Below are 23,416 nucleotides of genomic sequence, written 5' to 3' on the forward strand. Positions count from 1 at the left end.
CCACTTCAGATTAAGGCAGGGTATTTAAATAAGTACTGTGTGTGCAACATGAGTGTATGCACTAACTGCCTATTTTGAATAGCCACCAGACAGCATTTTACCAGTGCTTTTAGGACTTGTTAAAATGCTAAACAAATTCAGGCATACAGGGGATTAAATCCTGACCTTATTAAAGTTAATGTGCAATTTGCCAGAAGCTTCAACAAGGCCTGTTTAATCTTCTATTTTTCAAACATTTTGCATTACTTAGGACACCTGTGAAGCAGCTGATTTGAAGCACACAGTGAAAGCCTAAAGACCTCAGAGTCTGCTCTCAGCTCTGACTTATTACATGATCGCTGTTGAGTCAGGTATTTTATTTCTTCATATCTACATCCCCCCATCAGTAGAGTGAAAAAAACCATTCATGTAAAACACAGAGATCCATGAAAGAAAAAGTCTCAAGGTGTGGCACTAATCCTGTCATTTCAGACTTTCTCACACACCAAAGTGCTTCTGTGATAATAAGATTCACAAACATGCAGAATAAATACAGTAGCAAGCATCCCTGACAGTCACAAAACACCCTGGAAGATGTGTTCTCCAACCAGCCATTATCAACAGCACCTCAATTTTAAAGAAAAAACCCCAACAAACCCAAAACATATTTAACATGGTTTCCTGACGCAGAAAGACTTCTACAGTGTTTTGTCAGTGACAACTCACCCATGATTCATTAAACTGATTCTTATGAGCATGCGACAGACTACAGAAATACTGAGACCCTTATGTTTCCTCAAAACCTTGTATAGAGAATAGAGACAGATTCACAGAATCACACAATGGTTTGGGTTGGAAGGGACCTTAAAGCTCAACCAGTTCCAACCCCTGCTATGGCAGGGACACTTTCCACTAGACCAGGTTGCCCCAAGCCCTGTCCAACCTGGCCTTGAACACTGCCAGGGATGGGGCAGCCACAGCTTCTCTGGGCAACCTGTGCCAGCAACTCCCCACCCTCACAGGGAAGAACTTGCTGTCTGGGGCACTAGCTGAATCCAAAAGAACTGTGGAAATAGAGCCTGAAATGTAAGATGTGAAGGATGGAAGACTGGAGGGAGATGGAAAGGTCCCAGGACAGCAACAGAGAACAGGGAAAAACTTGCTGTCTCCAGTGGAGCAGTGTTGGGAACAGTCCACAGAAGTTTTTAGAAATCTGGTTTTGTTTATTATTCTGCTACAGTCATAAAATTACCCTGAAAGCAATTTAGATCAATGTGATAACTTTTGGACTTTGCACTGGAGGTGTAAAAATCTGTGATCACCGTGAACAAGTTTCAGATAATGAGGCAGTCAGTGAGAAAACAGCTATTCCACTGGAACATAATAACTGACAACAGGATGACAGCTGGATAGAGGCTGCTGCTGTTGACAGAGGAAATCAGTCAATCTCAGGCAAACCAGCACACCAGCAAAGACATTTCCAGGCCTGTGTTCCTTACAAGACCTGCTAGGCTGCAAACTCAAGATGTCCTTTAAGAATAAATCTGGTTTAATTAGATATGAAGATACAGTGAACAAACAGGCCATTGCATCTATAGTGGAATCAATGATGAAGGAGACGTGCAGGGATAAAAGGCAGGAGTTTTCCCTTTAATAATCACAAGATCATGGAATGGTTTGGATTGAAGGAAACCTTAAAGATCATCCAGTTCCAACCCCCTACCATGGGCAGGGACACTTTCCACTAGACCAGGTTGGTCTAAATCCTGTCCAACCTGGCCTTGAACACTGCCAGGGATGGGGCAGCCACAGCTTCTCTGGCCAGCCTGTCCCAGCAACTCCCCACCCTCACAGGGAAGGACTTCTTCCTAAGATCTTATCCCATCTCCCCTCTTTCAGTTTAAAGCTCCTACAAGTGATATGAAAAGCCCCGGGGAATACCAAGTAGGTATTTACTGTGAGCCATGTTTGTTTTCTTCAGTGTCATATCCTTCTCAGAGTTCAGCTACAGCCACCAGTTTCTCACAGTAATGAAGATTTGAAGGAAGGATCTCCTGGTTGCTGAAACCATGTCTCAGTTACCTCACACTTGCGTATCTCAATCACATTCATAAGCCTAATCAAGCTTCCTCATATTCATATATCTCTTCTTTTCCTCTTTGGTAACTTTAGAAGGCTACTCCAGAACCTCATCCTGACTCAAAATTCCCAGCTGCCTGCCTCATTTTATTCAAGGCCACTTCTTACCTTGTTCTTTCCCTACATCTATGTTCCTATTTCTTAAAAGGTTATTTTCCTTCTCTGAAAAATTTACAGAGGTCATTTATGTCCCCATTTATCCTGCAAAAAAGAGACTGATGCTCCTCTGCACATATTTCCACAGATCATTTTCTTGAAGATGGGGATTATTCCAGACAAGGACTTACCAAAGCCTTGTCTGGCTGCTGCATTAATACCTTCATCTCTAAAAAGTGTTATACTGAAAAAAAAGAAATGCTTTTCACAGCTGCATTCACCAGTGACTTATTCATATTACAGAGCAAGATACTACAACTTTTCCTCTGCTATTTTCACATGATGACCTCATGGTTTGCAGCAAAACCCACTCCCAGTTTCATAGAATCACAGAATGGTTTGGGTTGGAAGTGATCTTAAAGTGATCTTAAAGATCACCTAGTTGCAACCCCCTGCCATGGGCAGGGGCACCTTTCACTAGACCAGTTTGCTCCAAGCCCCGACCAACCTGGCCCTGAACACTGCCAGGGATGGGGCAGCCACAGCTTCCCTGGACAACCTGTGCCAGGGCGTCAGCACCCTCACAGGGAAGAATTTTTTCCTAATATCTAATCTAAGACTTTGAGTTTGACCTCAAAGTTCCCCAAACTACATCTCATCCCATCTCTATCACTTCAGCTTCACCACCACCAGATCCCACTCGTTCATCCTTCTCTTTTTCACTGATGCTTTCCAGCCCTGCAAGGTTTCCTCAATGCCCTGTTACCTTCTGTGTCACTGTAAATAAATAAAGTGTTGAGCAAGATTTGAGCAACATCTTTAAATGGAGTTTTAAGAAACTCCAGTAATAACCCTGAGTCCATACTTTCTTCGTCAATGTTACCCAGCATTTCTTGCCTTCAGCCACCTTTCTTCTCTATCATGTTTTACTGTTTATCCTCACTCTGTCACGCTTCTTTCTCACAGGACACAAAATCAAATGCCTTAGAGAAGTCCAGGAAGGTGATGTCTAACACACAAGGCTTTCTCATTCCACACGCTCTTGGAGAACTCAGCATTGGCACTGTTTCCAGCTCACATAGCTGGAAGCCAACTGAGTATTGTCTGCACATGTGAAAATAGTCAAGTATGTCATAGCCTCCCTTCCTATTATCAAAAAGATTTAGGAGATAAGAGAAGAAAAACAGTCCAAGGGAGACTCCACACTGAAAATATAGCGCTAAATGTAAGTATTATCTATTGTCCTGGGAGGTGAGCATCGGAAATAATGGCATTATCATAAGTGCATTTATGAAAACCCTGCAATACCCACGGGGAAAGAAAGGAAGTCTCTATAGCCAAATAAAATGACACACCTCGTAGCTCTTGCAACAAATATAGGAAACATCACCCACAGCCAAGAGGCAATTATCCACCAGTATCATTAGAGAATTATGTGTGCTGCATCCTATGCTCTTGTCTGAGTGGTAGCAACAGTGAGGCCTCCAGAAACCTTCCAAGTTTCTGGGTGCATTACAGAAGCAGTTCAATTTAAATAGCTTCTCATTCTATTTGGCCTTTCCCATCCCAAATAGAAAGGAAGCAGTTTTAAAAATCTTTAGTGTAATAATGACTAAGGCTGAAAAATAATAAAAGGCTGAGTCAGATCTTGCTGTAATTAAAGTAAGAATCCCTCCAAGTGCAACAAATCAATATACAAGGCCCACCACAGTAAATCACCTCTGCACACGGTACACACGTGTCCATGGTGGGACAAGGGCCAGGATTCTAGCCACCAGATCCACAAGAGTGCTGGGGGGGTAGCTCTTGTATCTTCCAGTCTTCCAGAGCTCGTACAGACCAGTGCCACGGATCACTAGTGTCGGGTAGAGCTTCATGCCGTCCGGACGAAAAGCAGGATTCTCAAAAAACTCCTGAAGAAGTGGAACAAAAAATGCAAGTTAGGGCAAAACAAACCACATTTCCTGGGGCTTCAGTGTCCCAACAAAATGAATTTCAAGACAGATTTTGTAAAGACAATTGTAAACATGTTTTAAGAATTACTGGCTTGCACTGAGTTGCCAGAATTTATCAGGTTGCGACATTTTTTCTTGAGATAAAGAGTACATTCTAGATTTAGAGAAGATGCTAAAGAAAAAATCCACATGACAATGCTACGAGTCGAATCTGTGCATTGCTTTTACCTTTCAGCATGAATTCAATAGATACTGCACCCTTTATTGTAACAGACTCTGCTCAGAATTAGAACAATAGAAATGAGTGTACTTATCTTCAATCTCAGCAGACCCCATTTAGAGATTAATCAATGTGTCTGCGACACATCATTTGAATAGCAATGAAGAAAAACAGATTTATTCTACAGTGATGTTCTGAACAATCCTGGAGAATGGGAGGACAAACTGTACCTCCTGCTTATTCCTGTGACTAAATCCCAGCACCAAAATGCAAACTGGACAGCACCAGCTCATGCTACACAACAATCGCATTGGGGGTGTGTGTGTGTGTGTGTGTGTGTGTGTGTGTGTGTTGGAAATTAAATTTCAGTGATGACAGTTACAATAAATTCACTTAAAAAAAAAAAAAAGAAAACCAGGCAGGGTACCCTGGATCAAGCAACCATGGAACTGAATTAAGCAATGACATGGTCCTCATTAAATACCATCAATGGCCAGATCTAATACTGGATTAGACTGTTGCACACTTGAAATCCACCACTTGATCCCTCTTCAGCATTATAGTAGGAATAAAGATAATATAGAAAGCCATGTAAGTTGAGATACTGGCAGGCTATCGTGGTCCCACAAGTTGCCACGCTAGCTTTGGTACTCACCAGCACTTTGCTGAAGTGCTTCAAACATTCATGTGGCCCAGACCCACTCAAGACATTTTGCTGTTTCCTACTGCTGCTGTGTGTTAAACCAGCTCCTGCAGTGCTTCAGCAAGCCCTGATGCTGGAATAAAGTGCCATTAGCAGCCTGCTGGGAGCAGGACCTCCCTACCCAAGCAGCTCTTGAGCAGCTCTGCTGGCTCACTGTGGTTCACAAAACCGTACTTCAACATGATAAAAAGCAGTAAATGGTTTGCTGTTAGCTTAAGCACATCAAAATAGATCTGCACAAACTCAGATGCATGCCAGATCCAGCGCAAAGACAGTAAGAGGCGAGTAAGGTCAGAGAAATGGCAGGATCACAGCAGCCTGAGCTGTTCCAGCAGCTTCTGCCTGGCACATCCGCACTCCTGAACCACCCTTACCTGCTGTGCAGCTGCAGAGAACAACAAGACCCCAGAACTAATCCAGCTAAAAATGGAAACCATTTTAAAAGCAGCTTTTCCAGGCAGACCACCATGCTGAGCAGTTTATATACATCCTTACAGAGCGGGACAACTGAGTCAGCTTAAGAGACAAAACAAGATCCAGACCATGTATAAAGTCATAAAACTCATAAAATGGTTTGGGATGGAAGGAACCTTAAAGCTCATCTAGTCCAAGACCACCTGCCATGGGCAGGGACACCTTCCACTAGACCAGGTTGCTCCAAGCCCTGTCCAACCTGGCCCTGAACACTGCCAGGGACGGGGCAGCCACAGCTTCTCTGGGCAACCTGTGCCAGGGCCTCACCACCCTCACAGGGAACAACTTCTGCCTCAGATCTCATCTAAATTTCCCCCTTCAAGTTAAAGCTATGCCCCCTTGTCAAAAGCCCCTCTCCAGCTTTCTTGTTGGCTCCTTTAGGCACTGGAAGCTGCTCTAAGGTCACTCTGGAGCCTTCTCTTCTCCAGGCTGAACAGCCCCAAGTCCACACTGCTCCTGCAAAACTAACTGCCAAATCCTGCATTCATGGCCTGATGAAGCTTCAGCCATCATCGTCATCCCAGCAGCACTGCAGGCTTAAGGAGCAGCAAGTCCTGGATGGATCCATTAAAAAAAAAAAAAATCAACACAAGGGGGAGGTACTGGTTTTACATTTTACAAGGTTGTGTTAATTGGGATCAACTCACTGAGTTACCTGCAGCTCTGCAAAATGGTTGTGCCAAAAGCCACTACTGCTGCTGAGAAAACCCCATCCGGGCACAGCCTCATTGCACTCACGTTGTCACAGAATCGCTAAACAACTTGGTTTCCCACCCTCAGCCTCTACAAGGGATAACTAACTCATTTCTCCTCAAAGAAACCATCCCAGAGAGTTAACAGACCTTTTATTCCACTAAGCTGGGCTATCTGTAAAGGAACTGGTTTACAAGGAATCTAGGCTGAGGCAGATAAAGAGAGATGACTCTGAACCCCAGCATCCAGATGCTCACTGTGGAGAATGTGCAGGTATAAGGCTGGTCTCCTCCTTTCCTCAGGACTGTTTATGCACTCCATAAACACTCCTGTTTGTCACAAAATCTCACATGGCCACTGCAAGATCAGAAAAAATACTTACCTTGACAGCTCCATGAAACAATAAATTGTCATCACCACCTCTGAGGACAGGACATAAATGACTTACGCGGAAGCACTCTGGGCCGGTTTGTGCTACAGCTCCCCAGGCAGCAGACGTGATGGCTCCCTGCCCTGTCCACACTTCCAGCCACGCCATCCTGCTCCCAGCCTCATGCCAGCTCCAGTTCCTGATGGACCCCTGACCAGGATGACTCAGCCCAATAACGCAAGAACCCAATATATGTTTGGGGAGAGCGCCTTTCTTTTGTCTCAGAGCAGGGCTGGTGGTCTATTCAGCACTGCCAGTGAATCATAAAATATCTCAAGTTGGAAGGGACCCATAAAAATCATCGAGTCCAACTCACAGCAAGGAAATAAGGTCAGAAACAGGATATGCCCCCATGTGACAGCATGCAACCATTATGTCTGGTTAACACATCTCTTAGAAGTGTGCGTACTCCCCTCTACTGCACAGGTTCAGTTTGAGTTTACAGGTCAATACTGTTGCTGGCAGCTGTCAGAGCAGGCTGACATCTTCTGCCCTTAGCTGACCACTGTTACCACTTCTGTGCTGGCCCTGGTGTGCATCAGATGCTCAATATGCAAAGAGAGGGGGGAAAATAATCATTTGACTTATTTTCAAACCAACCAGAAGAAGCAGGTGTGAAATACAAAGTCATACACCATATAACACAGGCTGAGAGATTTGGGGTTGCTCAACCCCGAGATGAGAAGGCTTCAGGGAAACCTTAGAGCAGCTTCCAGGGCCTAAAGGGGCTGCCAAGAAAGCTGGAGAGGGGCTTTTGACAAGTGCTTGAAGGGATAGGACAAGAAAGAATGGCTTTAAACTGACAGAGGGGAGGCTGGACGGGGCTTGGAGCAACCTGGTCTAGTGGAAGGTGTCCCTGCCCATGGCAGGGGGTTGGAACTGGATGAGCTTTAATGTCCCTTCCAACCCAAACCATTCTGTGATTCTATGATAAGGTAACATAGGGTCAGAAAAATAATTCAGAATCCTGCTGTCCTGAAACAACCCAAAAGGACAGACTTCCACCTTTTGTGGATGGTTAGAGGTGCTGTAATGTAAAACAAAGCAACTGTGAAAGAAGGAATAAGAAAAGAATGCAAGAGGTGATTGTTCTGACAAGAGGAGCTCAATGGCCAAGCGGCACTGGAGACAGACATTAAGGTAAAGAAGCAATGATGCTTCCCTAGTGAGATACAGGAAGGTAAAGAAACCACTCCAGCAAGAAAAAAAGGCTTCCAGTAAGGTTATATATTAATATTTGCAACAGCACTGAACAGAATGCAAAAGCATGTATGATTCACCACACAATATTTAAACATTCAGCAATTTACACTGCAGATTAAAGGGAAAGGCACTAACACAGCAGTAAGGTTAAAACCATCCAGCAGTCAAAGGCAAGGTCAAATGTGAAGGTTTCTAATCACTGTGAATTTGCCTCTTTATACACACACACTCGCATTTTACGTCAATGTATTAAGCTAGCTGATAATGCCACTTCATATTTCAGTAGTGCTGGCATAAAAAGAAAATCAACATGTTTTCATACTTTTTCTTAAACTATTTCTCAAAATATTCCTCAAGTTAAATTATTTCACAAGTAATTAATTTCAAACCATATAACAGAGCAGTGTCTTTTTTTTCTGAACCCCTTTTTCCAGCAGTAAACTTTAAATAGTTTCTGTAAATCCCAATATATAATGGCTTAACCTTTTCCCACTTACAAACAACTTTAATTAAGTCTCTCATGAAACAAAGCAACTATAAAATGCTAACACATGCCAAGCTTTAGGAGGAATTGTAGCCTTTTCTTTTTATAATTAGACACCTTAAAAGGTGTCTTTGACTGATAAAAATGTTCAGAACAGTTTACTGCCAAAACAAATTCCATCCCTACACCAACATTTGTTCTGAAGACCACCATCCACAGCATCACTGGAGTCAACAGGAGGCTTTCCATCAGCTCTAGCAACCACTCAAGCAGGTCTTAAATCCACGTCTGCTAATGCACCATGAAGTTAGAGGTTAAAGATGACCTAGACAAAAAGGATCCTGACGTATTTCCAGGCTTTTTGAATCATTTGAGGATGCAGTGCTCCTGCATGCATGAATATTCCAAATGAACACACATACAACTTCAAAGCTACTAAACCAATTTTCTTTGAAGTTTTCTCCCTTCTATCTAAAGCTTGTAAGCAAATTAGCATTTAACACATCTCGTGTAATAAAAATGAATGCTAAAAATTTAAACTTGTGTGTGTAGATGATGGACAGGACATGAGAGATCATCACAGTGGTTTAACTGTAACTAAAAATAAATTGCCAATTCAGATGAGCTGAAACTTAAACGATGTGGAGGTTCATAAACATGGACCTTTTCATATCACAGAATCACAGAATGGTTTGGGATGGAAGGCACATTAAAGCTCATCCAAGTTCCAACCCCCTGCCATGGGCAGGGACACCTTCCACTAGACCAGGTTGCTCCAAGCCCCGTCCAGCCTGCCCTTGAACACTGCCAAGGATGGGGCAGCCACAGCTTCTCTGGGCAACCTGTGCCAGGGCCTCACCACCCTCACAGGGAAGAACTTCCCAATACCTAACCTAAATCTCCCCTCTGTCAGTTTAAAGCCATTCCCCTTGTCCTGTCCCTATCACCCCTTGTCAGAAGCCCCTCTCCAGCTTTCCTGTCAGCCCCTTTAGGCACTGGAAGCTGCTCTTAGGTCTCCCTGAAGCCTCCTCTTCTCCAGGCTGAACAAGCCCAGCTCTCTCAGCCTGTCTCCATAGCAGAGGTGCTCCAGTCCTCAAGAGCATCTTTGTGGCCTCCTCAGGATTTGCTCCAACAGCTCCATGCCCTTCTTATGCTGTTGCCCCAGAGCTGGATGCAGGATTGCAGGGAGGTCTCATCAGAGCAGAGCAGAATGGGAGAATCCTCTCCCTGGTCCTGCTGGTGATGCTGCTGGTGATGCAGCTCAGGACACTGTTGGTTTCTGGGCTGCAAGTGCACACCATTGAATCACGTTGAGCCTCTCATTGACAATCACCCCCAAGTCCTTCTACTCAAGACTTCTCTCAATCCTAAAATATCTCTGGATCCTAAAATCTATTTTTGTATCCTAGCATAATGTTTCTCATAGCCTTGCTCAATTTATGAGGTATTAGAGAAAAATCGAGTACTTTTTCACATTAAATAATATAACGAGTAACCACACAATCCTGGAATTCACGAATTTTTTGCTTCACCTGAGTTCCATTAAACATACTTTACTTGTTGGAACAGCTGCTCTGTGAATTACAAACAATGAATCTTAATAAGATCCCATCAACACACATTCAGTCTACAAGGTTATACAAGTTAGACACTAACATGCTTTATGAGAACAGTAATTGATTTTAGTAGCATATGCCTTTGTTGTAGAAGTTCCTCGTTATTAAAGCTAATGGCATCTGTAGGATCCATTCATCCACCACCTCATAAACTCACTGCCAATATGAATAATCAGAGTCCAATGGGTGTAAAATTAGTACTTCTGATGCCAAGAAGCCACTGATTTTTCCATCAAGTCAGACGTATCCTAGGGCATGATGGAATTCTTTTGTCCAACTCTCATCAATTGCTTTCAGTCACAGAAATTGCACGACATTGCAATTACTGTCCAAGAAAACAGACATGAGTTGAAAACCAAGTCAATGTAACACTACGTGAACCAAAAAAGGTCAGAATATAAGAAGAGATGGAATCAGGAGATGAAGTCCTGAACTTGAGTATTTCACTGTTGTGTGCATTTGCAATAAACTTTAAAAATAAAAACCCCATTAGTCACCCTTGTATCAGTTCAGAGTTGGAACAGAAAGGTCAAATGATTTAGGATCATGAGAGCATTCAGCAGTTTGGTCCCATTTTCAAGTCCAGTAATAGCACAACTCAGCCAATATTAAAGATCATACCTTGCAGTTTTAATCTGATTTTAGTGACTGCTTTAACTGCAGAACAAATTAGAAACATGTTTTGAAGACACAAAAAAAACGCAGCTCTCCAAAAAGAGAAAAATATTATTTTCTGGGATTTCACTTCAATATTTTATAGATCAAAGATTCAGTTGCATCTTTAATCTTCTTGCTCTCAAGATGTTCAACTGTTTGATCAGATATCAGTTATAGGATAAATGCAGCCATTTTTAAAAGCAATTTACTAAAATGTCAGGATTTGTTAAATGTCACTAAAATCCATTTTTTAAATGACTGTCCACTAGAAACCAGGTGCCACTCAACCTGATTCTTGAATTGGTTCCTTTACTGTAGTCCCTGCATTAAACAGATGAATAAATTCATGCCTGAGTACATTAAGATGAACATTATCTTAACTCTCCATATTACAGCATTCCTTATCTCCATCAGCTGTATTATTTATAACTCTGAATACTGGTAGCACTTGAAAGCTACTGCCTTGAATGACACTTTCAACTCTACAGGGAATGAACAATCACTTAGCAGTTTAATTATATGCATTAACAGAAGCTTGTGGCTCAAAAATGTGGCTCCATTTTAACTCTAAATTTGCATTTTCCCCCTCTTTCTTGTAAATGCTAGTCTAATTAAAATGTAAAGATAGGATCTGCATTCAATGATACAGGCAATGGCCTACTGACCGAGAAGTAGGGACTAAATTGGGCCTTTTTGCTGCCTTTGAGCAGCCTGGGAACATGCACATAGTCAAGCAGCAGTTGTCACCTGGGAAGCAGGAAAATAAATCCTATCCAACAGCAGTCTGAGAAGTGGTCATTTTAAAAATCACTTAACATCACTATCTTTCAATTATGTGACCTGAGATTTCTTCTCAGGTTACCAGAATATGACTCATCAAAGCTCAACATGGCCCAACAATGGGCACTCACAGCCCAGAAACCAACCGTGTCCTGGGCTCCATCACCAGCAGCTTGACCAGCAGGTCGAGGGAGGGGATTCTCACCCTCTGCTCTGCTCTGGTGAGACCCTCTCCCCAGGCCTATGTCCAGCTGTGGGGCCCAATATAAAGATGTGGAGCTGTTGGAGGGAGTCCAAAGCAGGCCACAAACATGCCCTGAGGGCTGGAGCACCTCTGCTATGGAGACAGGCTGAGAGAGCTGGGCTTGTTCAGCCTGGAGAAGAGAAGGCTCTGGGGAGACCTTAGAGCAGCTTTCAGTGCCTAAAGGGGCTGCCAAGAAAGCTGGAGAGGGACTTTTGACAAGGGGCGGTAGGAACAGGACAAGGGGGAATGGCTTTAAACTGACAGAGGGGAGATTGAGATGAGATTTTAGGAAGAAGCTGTTCCCTGTGAGGGTGGTGAGTGCAAGATGCTCCCTGCACCTGGGGTGTTTGTTCCTGGAGTTTTTTCCGAATCATGAGGCCCTGGCACAGGTTGCCCAGAGAAGCTGTGGCTGCCCCATCCTTGGCAGTGTTCAAGGGCAGGTTGGACAGGGCTTGGAGCAACCTGGTGTAGTGGAAGGTGTCCTTGCCTGTGGCAGGGGGTTTGGAACTGGATGAGCTTTAATGTGCCTCCCATCCCAACCCATTCTGTGACTCTGTGAATAAACAAAAATGTATGATTTCAGTTGCTACTTACCAGACTAATATATATGCTTATTTTAGGATGTATTATGCCTCATGCAGACTTTGAACACCAAATAAAGTAAGTGGATTTGTCTGCTAATACCCAGAGTGAACAGTGTGAAGGACCTTGTAATTCACCCTTCAAGATATGGGAAGCTGTTAAACTTCCTCCCTTTCCCAACAGCCTCAAGACTCCAGATCCATATGCCAAAGGGAACATTTCCAGAAGCGTCTAACACAATCTTCAGCTTCAATAACAACATATTATCACATTAAACCGAGGAAGGAACCACTCTTTGGGTGCAAAGCGACCATTAAAATAGAGACAAACTGACAGGAGCATTTTGTCCACAGATGTGAAGCTGTCTTCAGAGAGTTATTTACCCAAGACTACGCACCTCAGTCATAAATACCCTACTTCTCTACATAGTATAGGAAGCTGCTGCTGCCAGACAAGAAGGGAACATGCCTGCCTCCTACCTCAGGGTCTCTCTTTACTCCTGGACTCTCTGGATCCACAGACTGCCTCCAACACTGTTGGAAAGTTGCTCTCTCCAAGTTTGCACAGAACTTACGGCAAGGAGATCCTAGTCTGCGACATTTCCCAGCACCGCTATAATACAACTTGATAATAAGAAGAGACATTTAACATTTGTAAGAGGCCTTGGGCATCAGCAGCATGACCTTGGAGCGTGGTTTTGACTCCTGAACTCAGTGTCTATCTGAACACCAAGACAAATCTCTCCAGATTGTGCTCACTGCACCAAGCAGTCCCATCTGCTTAGTCTTGCAGGTGCTCCAAGTGAGTCTCCATTTATTACGCAGTTTTGGAGAAACCCATGAGAATACCTCAATCAATCTGCTGTGAAGTTTCACCTTCACTTTTACTAAGCACAGAACTCTGGTCTCTCTGTCTGGAAGGGTCAGCTTTCCCCTAGGGCTAAGTATAGGAAATACAGCATTTTTCACTGTCTTGAGTACACAGATTTTGCTATACAGATCCTTGTAAAGCATATCTTTACATTTCACATACCCCCAAAACTGCAACTCTGTTAATGTTTTTGATAATCTAATCCCCCTTCATCAGAACTCACCATAAGGAGCATCCATATACAACCACGTGCCCTTTCCCACCCCACTCAACCCTGCGGAAGCTTCTCTCATCCTTGTTCATAGCAAAAGCATTAGACTTTTCCAGTAAGCTTTTTTTTTTAATTTAATACCAAACTCCCCCCATACCCCCCCAACCTAGCAACTTAGTCCTCAGAAATTTAATTTGGACATCATGGTTTGTGCACTCTGATGACAAGCACTCAGTTGCTGCTGATGGTTGCTGCTAAAATACGTATTTTACTAAATGATGCTCTCTTTGCCTAAACAAGCGTCAAATTCACACTCTCTAGCCAAGACACATCCCCCTGTTCCTGCACCCCTTTCCATTTGGCTGCATGTTCTCAGCCATATGCTCATTATTGACTGCAGCAGCAAGGGGCCCAGCAGCAGTGAAAAAGCCCCAGAAAACAACTTCTGAATGCTGGTGTGAAAAACCACGAATGACTGCAGGAGCCTGTGCAACCTGTGGTGGCCTTGGGACTGTCAAGTGCAGAAATGATCTTTTAGTTCAGGCAGAGAAAGGGTCTCAAATGTACCTTTGTATTTAGCAGAAGCTTTTTGTGAATGAGAAGCTATTTTAAAGGTAGTGATTATTGTTATTGTAACTTTTACAGCTGGCATGCTGGAGGAAAACGTGTGTGTGAACAAAATACTAATTCAGAAAGACAAAGGAAGCAGTCCAAGACCAGTAATAAATGCAGGTTTTCCACACAGCCTTGTAATTTATCATGTCCATATTAATGGTACAGCAATACAGGATGCTGGGTTACATCAACAAGGGCATCATTAGCAGAGATAAAGATGTCATTGTCTCACTCTCCTCAGTGATTGTCAGGACACAACTGGAATACTGTCCTCAGGTTTGGTTCCTGCTCTGGAGAGGGTCCAGAGAAGCACCACAAAGAGGATCCAAGGACTGGTCAGCCGTGTGAGGAAAGACAGAGAAAACTGGGCTTGTTCAGCCTGGAGAAAAGGAGGCTCAAGGGGAGACTTTATCACCAGTTGGACACAAGAGGAAAATTTTTCACAATGAGAACAATCAGCCATGGGAATAATCGCCGAGGAGAAGTGGTGAACCTCCCAACTTTGGACACTGTCAACATTCAGCTGGAGAGGGTCCTGGGCCATGTAGTCTAGGTTATGCTTTGTCTAGAAAGGTTGGACCAGATGATCCTTAAGGTCCCTTCTGACCTGAGACTCTAGGATTCTGTGATTCAGTATGTACTATTTCTACAGCGAAACGCAGAAAACATCAGGCCACTACTGAAACCCCATCCTCTTCATTTTCTACATTGCCCATGGGTCCCCAGATGATGCAGAAGCTGAAGGACCAGTTTTACCTAAACTATTCAATGGATTCAGCTATTCTGCTCGTGCACATTGCCACACTGAGGGCTGCAGCTTTAACTTCTACTTCTTTCCTACACCCCACATATCTAGAGAGAAGTTTAACCTGCTTTATAGGAAACATACCCAGAGATGCAGCAAACATACCCAGTGAGCACATAAAAGTCATTTACACACATACGCTGGAGTGGGAGAGAAGCTTTGTGCACACAACTCCACCATCTGCAGAAGTGGGCACACACTGGGGCTTTATCTAGATATGTTATCCAGAGAAATATGAATGCGAAAATTATCTGTGAAAATACTTTCCAAAAATAGATTGTCCCTTACTAACATGATTCATATTAACATAAAAATTACCATGGCATTGGTCATAGTTCATGGAACTATAACTGTTTCCAAAGTGAAGGGCTTTTTAGCATTAACATTTACTAGAACTCCAAGAGAAGCTCTAGTAACTGAAGGACTGATCATTAAATACCGTCTAATCTATTTCTGTAAACGTGCCATGAAAAGAAAAAAAAAAAAAAGACATATTTACAGAGGTAATGCTGTCTACCTGCATATAACAGCGTCTCAATGAGATGTTTAGCAGGAACTGAAAGAGAAATCATTTACCCCATGAAACCTTTCAGAGCTCTGTTTAAAAACACAGATAACACTCTTCCCAAAGGAGTAAAAAATCAGTATAGATCAGCAGTTTAACCATCTTTTATTACAGTTATTAAAAGCCCCAATTGAGATGCAATATATTAGTTTAATTATGAATTTAATCTCCCTGATGAATATGGGAGTCCTCAGGAAAACTATCTTCTTATTTACAGCTAAAGGTGATATAACAGTATCTGAAGTTTTACAACAACGTCAAATACGTTGCAAAGAAAAAGGACACTTGTATCACCCACAGCATTACTTGACTGTTGCTTTTCTCCCGCATGTTCAAGGATGGACCCTTCTGCACCACTTACACTTGAACCACAGGAGCAACAGGCATTTCACTAAAACTGGTCTATTTCTGGGAAATGTTTATTTTGAAATTCTTTCAATAAAAAAAAATAAAATCCAGTCTGACATATGACTGTAAGAAAAGGAATTTTCACAAGACTAAAACCATTCAGTGATTGTATTTTATTTAAGGAACACAAGAACAGCTCCACTGAAACAAACCAAAAAGCTCCTCAGCCTGATTATTTGTTTCCGATACTATCCTTTAAATAGTCCTGCCTATGCTTTTACCCTCATCATTTTATTTTTCCGAGACTTTAGACAGAGTAAAGCCACAGGACATCCTCACAGATCTCCTCATGGAAAAAGAGCTCCTCAACAACTGGAGGCCTATCTGATGTTTCTGGGTTGCATCCACCAGCTCCCACGTGCCTTCAGAGCTGACAGGCTCTGCCACAACTTGCCATGACACTTCCCCTGACACTTCCCACACTTGAAATTTCTGATCTTCTGGCTTTCCTCCCTGTTTCCTTTCCTTTTTTTCTGCTCCTCAGATTTAATTCATCTATAAAAGGTCTTTAAAGCTGTTAGAGATGGGCTTTCAGCCATCCCTCCTGGAAGACTGGGAGGAACAGCAACAGTAAATCATGCTTAGGCAAAGACCATAAATAGAAAACAAAGACAAACATTGCAATATCTTCTCCATTCATAAATCCATTACTAACTTTAGAGCAGATAAACTTTGTTGATTATACTATTGCCACTCAGTGGCTCTGCAGAAACAGAATGAGGAATTTAGTAATAAAATCCTGGGAATTCTTTAGCCTCCTGAAGTTTTTGCTTAAATCCTAAGTTCTGCTTGGTAGCCCTGTTGGCAAGTGTGATTCATGAATCCTCCCAACCATTTACCCCTAGAGTCACCTCATCTCTCTCGTGGTTCAGCAGCAAAGCTGAGTGTTTATCGCGTTCCACAGAATGAGGTGTCTGCTCTAGTAACAATTCCATTATTCCCGCTGAGTCCTTGATTTATTCTAGCTATTATTCTAATTATTTTCTCCGACCACCTGCTACGTGAGGCACTGCGAATCAGTGTTATCTGTTATGCCTGCATTTGCCAACAGTAAATAGCAGCGTGTGTATGTAGATGTACACTACCTGATGCTCCTGGCACAGCCACATGGGTGGTGGGAAGAAGCAGAGCATACTCCCTCCCTGCAGCGCTTTCCCCATATGTGGAATGGGGTGGAAAGACCTGAAGTAGAAAGGAAATCCTCCAAGGCTATAAAAAGAATCAATAATAAGGGAAGAAAAGAGGCATGATGAGGGAGGGAGTGGAGAAGCACAACATAAAGGGGACACAGGACTAGTACATCCACTCTCTTTAAAAAAAGGCAACTAATACTTTTCCTGATGAAGCCAGGCACTTCCTATGTACTGTAAAAAATTATATATGCATATAACGAAACACATTCAATATAATCCCATCAATGAACTAACGTTTGGGGTAATTATTAATAAACTGTCCAGGAAAACCGTTGCTATATACACACACAACTTTGAAAATCTAGACATGTTTCCAAAGAAGTAACCGATGAGCATCCTTGCTACTGGATAGAAGGAGCAGGAAATGTTTCAAAATCAATAGGTCATACAGGACAGAAACAATGTTAGTCTTGAAACCATAATTACCTGTTCAATTTGAAGAAGCACCCAGTATTTTTAGTATGCAGTCAGCACAATCAGCAAGTTGTTACCTTCCCAAGAGAAGCCCCTGTATTTAATACATCAACTGGTAATGAAAGCAAGGTGCTTAGACCTCCTTTTAAAGTCAACTTAGTTCCTTTTTTGTCCTACTTTTCCCTGGTCTGAAAAGCACATGGCTAGAAAGGAGGTTAATATCACAACAAATAAAGTTATCTTTCTAAACTATTCTGAAGTACTACAAAATCAAAGATCTATAAAGATCCTTGATAAGCCACAGGTGGTTTTGTCCCAAAAGTCAAAGATAATGATACATTTTAGGAGAATACTGCATAAAAGAGCACTCCTGTTGCTCATGAACAGCTCAGTACTGTTGCAAGAACACAACAGATGCTCTTCATTTGGCTCCTCTCTTTGCTCTCACATTATTTTTATGTAGTAGAAACGTCTAAATATTTACAAGCATGGGCTAACATTTATAGAGCACAACACATAAGTAAGTTGTTAAACTCAAAATTATGATAGAAAATTTTAAAGGTAGGATATAGAGAATTACTATCTCACTGAATCCCCAAGAAAGGAGGAATTACTGCCTGCTAAATACTTCTATCATGTTCACCAGTGGATTCTAGAGGGAAATAAAAAAAAGGGAAAAAGAGTTGCTTTTACCCTTTATTCTCTACTATTTAAGACAAAGGATCTTTAAAAAACAAGTTATAAAGCATTTAAAATAGGATCAGAAAGGCATAGGAGAAGGTAAAGGGAAGAGGACAGTGGTCTCCTGTTCACCAGTCCACCTTGAAACATGTCACAGTGATCAAGAGCTTTAAACTGAGAGAGGGAAGGTTTAGGTTAGATATTAGGAAAAATTCCTTCCTATGAGGGTGGTCAGGCGCTGGCACAGGTTGCCCAGAGAAGCTGTAGCTGCCCCATCCCTGGGGCAGTGCTCAAGGGCAGGCTGGACGGGGCTTGGAGCAACCTGGTCTAGTGGAAGGTGTCTCTGCCCATGCCAGGGGGTCGGAACTGGATATAAGCGTTAAGGTCCCTTCGAACACAAACCAGTCTGTGATTCTATGATCCACAACCTCTCCACTCCCATTCCCTACAGCTCCATTTTCCAGAAGGCATGGTGATCACTTAGCTAGGCAGCAAATTCACAGCCACCTCCTTCACACAGGTCTTTTTACATATGCTGACCAGTCTCAGGTCAAGGTGGGGACCCTGCACACCTCTTTAATACAACCATTTTTGATTCCTTCTTCTCCCCTTTCCCATACTTACTTTTGTTTGAAATGACACAGGTATAGCTGTTCTCTCCATGTTGATGTGATCTATCACCTCTTCCCCACCAGCTTGCCTCCCAACTCCCACTTTTCTTCCACACTCTGCAGCATTCGTATTGCTTCTTGAAGGCTTCATCCTCCACACTGATTACTCATCCTCCAACTTCTCATCTGTATGTTCACTGGCATCTAATCTTAATTCGATCTGCAAGTCCTGCTTCAAATTTCTGAACTCATTAACACAGCTGTCAGTTGGTCTTCACCCCCCTTGTAGTCTTGAATTCCCCCTTTTAAACTATCACCTGGTTTTCTTAATCCCCTGCTTAGCATTTCTCTTTCCTGGCCCTTCGACCTGCCTTTTTGCCAGTTGCAGCAAAAAATTCTGATCTTACCTTATCCCTTCCTTTTCTAAATTTAAAAATTTCCTAATTCTCTTTGGGCCTCATACTCATCTGCTTTCACTTTTCCCATCCTATCATGTCCCAGAGCTGGCCTGCCATCAGCACTGGTTTTCCAAGCTCCAAAGCCAAGAGATCGTTCTGTTGGAAACAGTCTAAATCAGTTGACATTCTCCGATTTGTTTCCTCCTCCTCCTGCTTTTCTATGTTCAACTATTTTCCTAGCTTTCTTTTAATCCCCCCCTTTCACAGTTCCAGCCTTATCACCAATTCTTGTCTCCTCTTTCTGGAAACTTCGCCTTCTGCCTCTTCTATTTCTGCAAAAATTGTCATAAATATATGGACAAAATACAGAATGGCATCATCCTTCCCCTAACAAGCAGGGGAGCCTGGCAGCCTACAGAAACTGGAGGCAGTTCAGCATCACTTGAAGTTACACCTTTAAACAGACTCCCCACATCTCCTTCAATGAAAGAGGAGGAACTCCAAATCAGACAGTGGAAAAGCCTTAGCCATTTATCATGGGTAAGCAGCAAAGAATAATAATCACTAAATACTTCCTATATATGCTTGTAATTCTGCCTTAAAGAATTCCTCTCTCTTCAGTTTTACATCTTCTAAATACCTTAGATTACTCCATCTTCTCTGCTGGGTCTTATCCAAGGTTAACTCTTCAAGTCCTTTTGTCAGTATTATACTATTCTTCTATCACAAATTCTCTCCAGCCTAATATTACTTCACTAAGTAGTACAATTACACATAAATACCACAGAACTTCATGAGATAGACAACAAAGAATCCTAGAATGGCTAGGGTTAGAAGGGACCTTAAAGCTCATCCAGTTCCAACCATTTATCATAAGCAGGGACACCTTCCACTAGACCAGGTTGCTCAAAGCCCCATCCAGCCTGGCTTTGAACAATGCCAAGGATGGGGCAGCCACAGCTTCTCCAGGCAACCTGTGCCAGGACCTCACCACCCTCACAGGGAAGAACTCCTGCCTAAGATCTCATCTAAATCTGCACTTTGTCAGTTTGAAGCCATTCCTTGCTGCTCTTTCTCTATAGGCCCTTATCCAAAGCCCCTCTCCAGCTTTCTTTTCGACCCCTTTAGGCACTGGAAACTGCCCTAAGGTCTCCCTGGAGACCTTTCTCCCTCTTCTCCAGGCTGAACAAGCCCAGCTCTCTCAGCCTGTCTCCATAGCAGAGGTACTCCATCTTTGTGGCCTCCTCTGAACTCAGTCTAACAGGTCCATGTATATATATGTATGAGATATATATCTAAGATACAGGAAGGGACTCCAAGTTTTCCCATACCCTGCATCACAAGCAATTCTCTGGAAACACTGCTAAGGAGATGCCCACCCTCTACCTCCTCCAGCACTGTAAGAAATTAATTCAAGAGAAGAGAAGGCTGCATGAAGACCTCATAGCAGCCTTCCAGTATCTGAAGGGGGCCTATAGGTATGCTGGGGATGGACTATTCATTAGGGACTGTAGTGATAGGACAAGGGGTAACGGGTTAAAACTTAAACAGGGGAAGTTTAGATTGGATATAAGGAGGAAATTCTTTACTGAGAGGGTGGTGAGGCACTGGAAGGGGCTGTCCAGGGAGGTTGCGAATGCTCCATCCCTGGCAGTGTTTAAGGCCAGGTTGGAGGAAGCCTTGGGTGAGATGGCTTAGTGTGAGGTGTCCCTGCCCATGGCAGGGGGGTTGGAACTTGATGATCTTAAGGTCCTTTCCAACCCTAGCTATTCTATGATTCTAACATCTGGGGCAGGAATTTTGAGTTAATTTTGAGCTCTCTCACTGAATTCTCCTCTAGTTTTATGCATACCCCTTTGCCCCAGCCTCTCACTTTTTCACATGAACATAAGATTTGCTGAGTACTGTGATAATACATTTATGAAGAGCTCAAGGAATTCTGCACAGAAGCCCTTAGAAAAAGTACCTCCTGAGGTTTCAGAATTGCCTTCATGTACTGTACAACTGCATTTTCGATTAGCTCTTTCTAGACATGTGTGTTTGCAGCATACCAAGATAAACCACTGCTTTCTGCCTGTCCTTCTGATGAATATATTCCATTGCACCAATAGCTTTTTAGTGCCTGGAAGCACCTAGTCTGACTTGCATGGAAATATACCTGTGATTCCGGAGTTGTGACTGGAGTTTTTACACTATTTGGAAAAAACCCAACCGATTTGACTTAAAACACAATAGAAATTATGTGAAAAATCCACCAGGCTACCAGATGAAGTGGTAAATTCCCCGCACTATTTACATTTACTCTTTATTCTTCATTTCAGTTTCTATGCAAATACTTCTAGATTTTCTTCTACACCACTGATATTGACTAGCATTGAGACAAGAACAGAGATGCTATATAATACACCTATGCACTCTATTATGCAATTAAGTACCTTTGAGATAGTATGCTTTTAACTTTGAATCATGCAGTATTCTAAATCCAAGGGAAGAAAACCACCTTGGAAGAACTAAGAGCCCTAGTTAATATCGGAAGTGCTATATTCCACAGAGACCCGAGTGACTCAGTCTTTCATGAGGCAAGGATATAATTTTCTGGATGAAGTAGTTCAACAAATCTTTCTCACCCTCCACCTTCAAAAATGAATTTTAAATTATTTGTCCTTAAGAAACAATTCTGGCCTGGGTTATAACTAATAGTTAAGAAAGAGAAGCAGCATTAGATGAAAAAGCTGGAACACACTAGAAACTCCCCATTATTTTAAGCTGTACTCACAACAAACTGGTCCATGTCCCTTTCAAGCCCCATGTTTGGTAGATCAGGCATCATATGCGCCACCACTTTGAACCCGGCATCCTTGGCTAAGTGAAAAGACTCACACACGGCCTTCACGGTGTGACCTCTGGGGAGAGAGAAAAGAGATTCAAGATCCCACAGAAAATGACATATTGTCTTATGTTCAGTTGAGATTATTCTCTAGGAAGTGGGAAGGACTGAGTTTGGAACATGGGTGCTAACAAAGTAAACTACACTTTGGGCTAAAAGAGCTCTAGTTTGCTATTTTTGTAGCAGGTGAACCACATCAAGGCTAAAGCTATTCAAATCACACTGAGAAACTTTGGAAAGCTGCTGAAATTCAATTTGTAAAGCAATGACACAAGCTGATGTCACAGCATAAGCTAGGACACACTGCACTGAAGACTGTGCATAATCCAAATCATAGAATGGGTTGGGCTGGGTTGGAAAGGACCTTAAAGATCATCTGGTTTCAATCCTCCTGCCATGGACAGGGACACCTTCCACTACACCAGATTGCTCAAAGCCCCATCCAACCTGGCCAAAATGAAGCATAACCAGAAACAGAAGCAACAGAAGAGGAAAAGGATGGGGACTAAGTAAAACCAGCTAGCTAGAGAATCATCTGGCAACATGCTTGCCAGAGTCTCAAATCCTGCTTTTAGAGAAACACACACTCTTCTCAACTTCTTAAAACTGCCAAATCGCTGAAACACAGACTGGATTAGGACTGAAGGATTTCACATTGTTCTCCACTGACATCAAATCAAGCTAACTCAGGTCTAGAGCAAGAAGCAGGAGCTTGGAGAGTCTGGGAGCCCAAATGATGGCAGGAACAAAGGCTGAACCTCACAGAACTTGTTAGCCTCAAGCAAGTTCCTCTATCCTTCCACCCCCCTGGCAATCACTTTCACTACAAATAGCGATGAGTAGGTCCTCACCACATGTGGCCAGTCTTCCTTCCATAACGTCCTCAGTTTTGCTCTTCCCCAGCTGGGAGGGCTCATCCACTACAGGGTGACATTTCTGGACATTTCTATCCCCTCAGCATCTGCTACCTTCTCTCTCTCTTATCCCCAATTTCTTCCCATCACACTTTCATACCAGTTCACCCCATCTTTTGGAATTCCTTGCCAACAGATTAGCTCAGCAGGTGACTCTTCTTCTCCTTCATAGCTCGTTGGATGAAAAATTAATGCCATCTGAGCATCTGCACAAAGGTACACCTGAGACCTGATGTGAACCCAAACAAACAGCAAGTTCCCTTGTTTTAAGGACCTCTGCCTTCCTCTCTATTGGCAGATTCTGCCTCCATTAAATCCCTACATACAGTTTTATGACTACAGTTTTGGGTTTTTTCCTCAGAAGTATTACGGTGTTTTTCTGACACTGTTCAAGGACAGTATTACTCAAGACCTTGAGTAGCCTGAGGGGAGTAAATGGAGACTTGCTTCATAAATAAAAATTATTTTCTTATTAGAAGTGGAATTTGAGCTGCATCAATAACTTGATTATTTGATGCCTAAATCTGTTCTTGAATATTTTACTGCCTCACAGCCACCAAAAGCACTCAAAAACCTCACTAATGACTTA

The 23,416-nt window shown here is 42.7% G+C and overlaps 1 protein-coding gene across 1 annotated transcript in view; it reads right to left on the reverse strand.

Annotated features, from left to right (window-relative positions):
- Positions 1-23,416, reverse strand: part of ELP3 (elongator acetyltransferase complex subunit 3) — a 93,635-nt gene that overhangs the window by 38,018 nt on the left and 32,201 nt on the right. Inside the window, exons 9-10 of the mRNA XM_057427548.1 lie at positions 21,803-21,929; positions 3,934-4,127 (exon numbers count right to left, since the gene is read on the reverse strand). Coding sequence (XP_057283531.1) covers positions 3,934-4,127; positions 21,803-21,929 — 321 coding nt within the window. The remainder of the gene's footprint in view (positions 1-3,933; positions 4,128-21,802; positions 21,930-23,416) is intronic.

The sequence above is a fragment of the Pezoporus wallicus genome, unplaced genomic scaffold (genome assembly GCF_028554395.1).
Source record: "Pezoporus wallicus isolate ANWC-B61680 ecotype Strahan unplaced genomic scaffold, APGP_CSIRO_Pwel_v1 contig_6464, whole genome shotgun sequence".
In the NCBI taxonomy this organism is placed as follows: Eukaryota; Metazoa; Chordata; class Aves; order Psittaciformes; family Psittacidae; genus Pezoporus; species Pezoporus wallicus.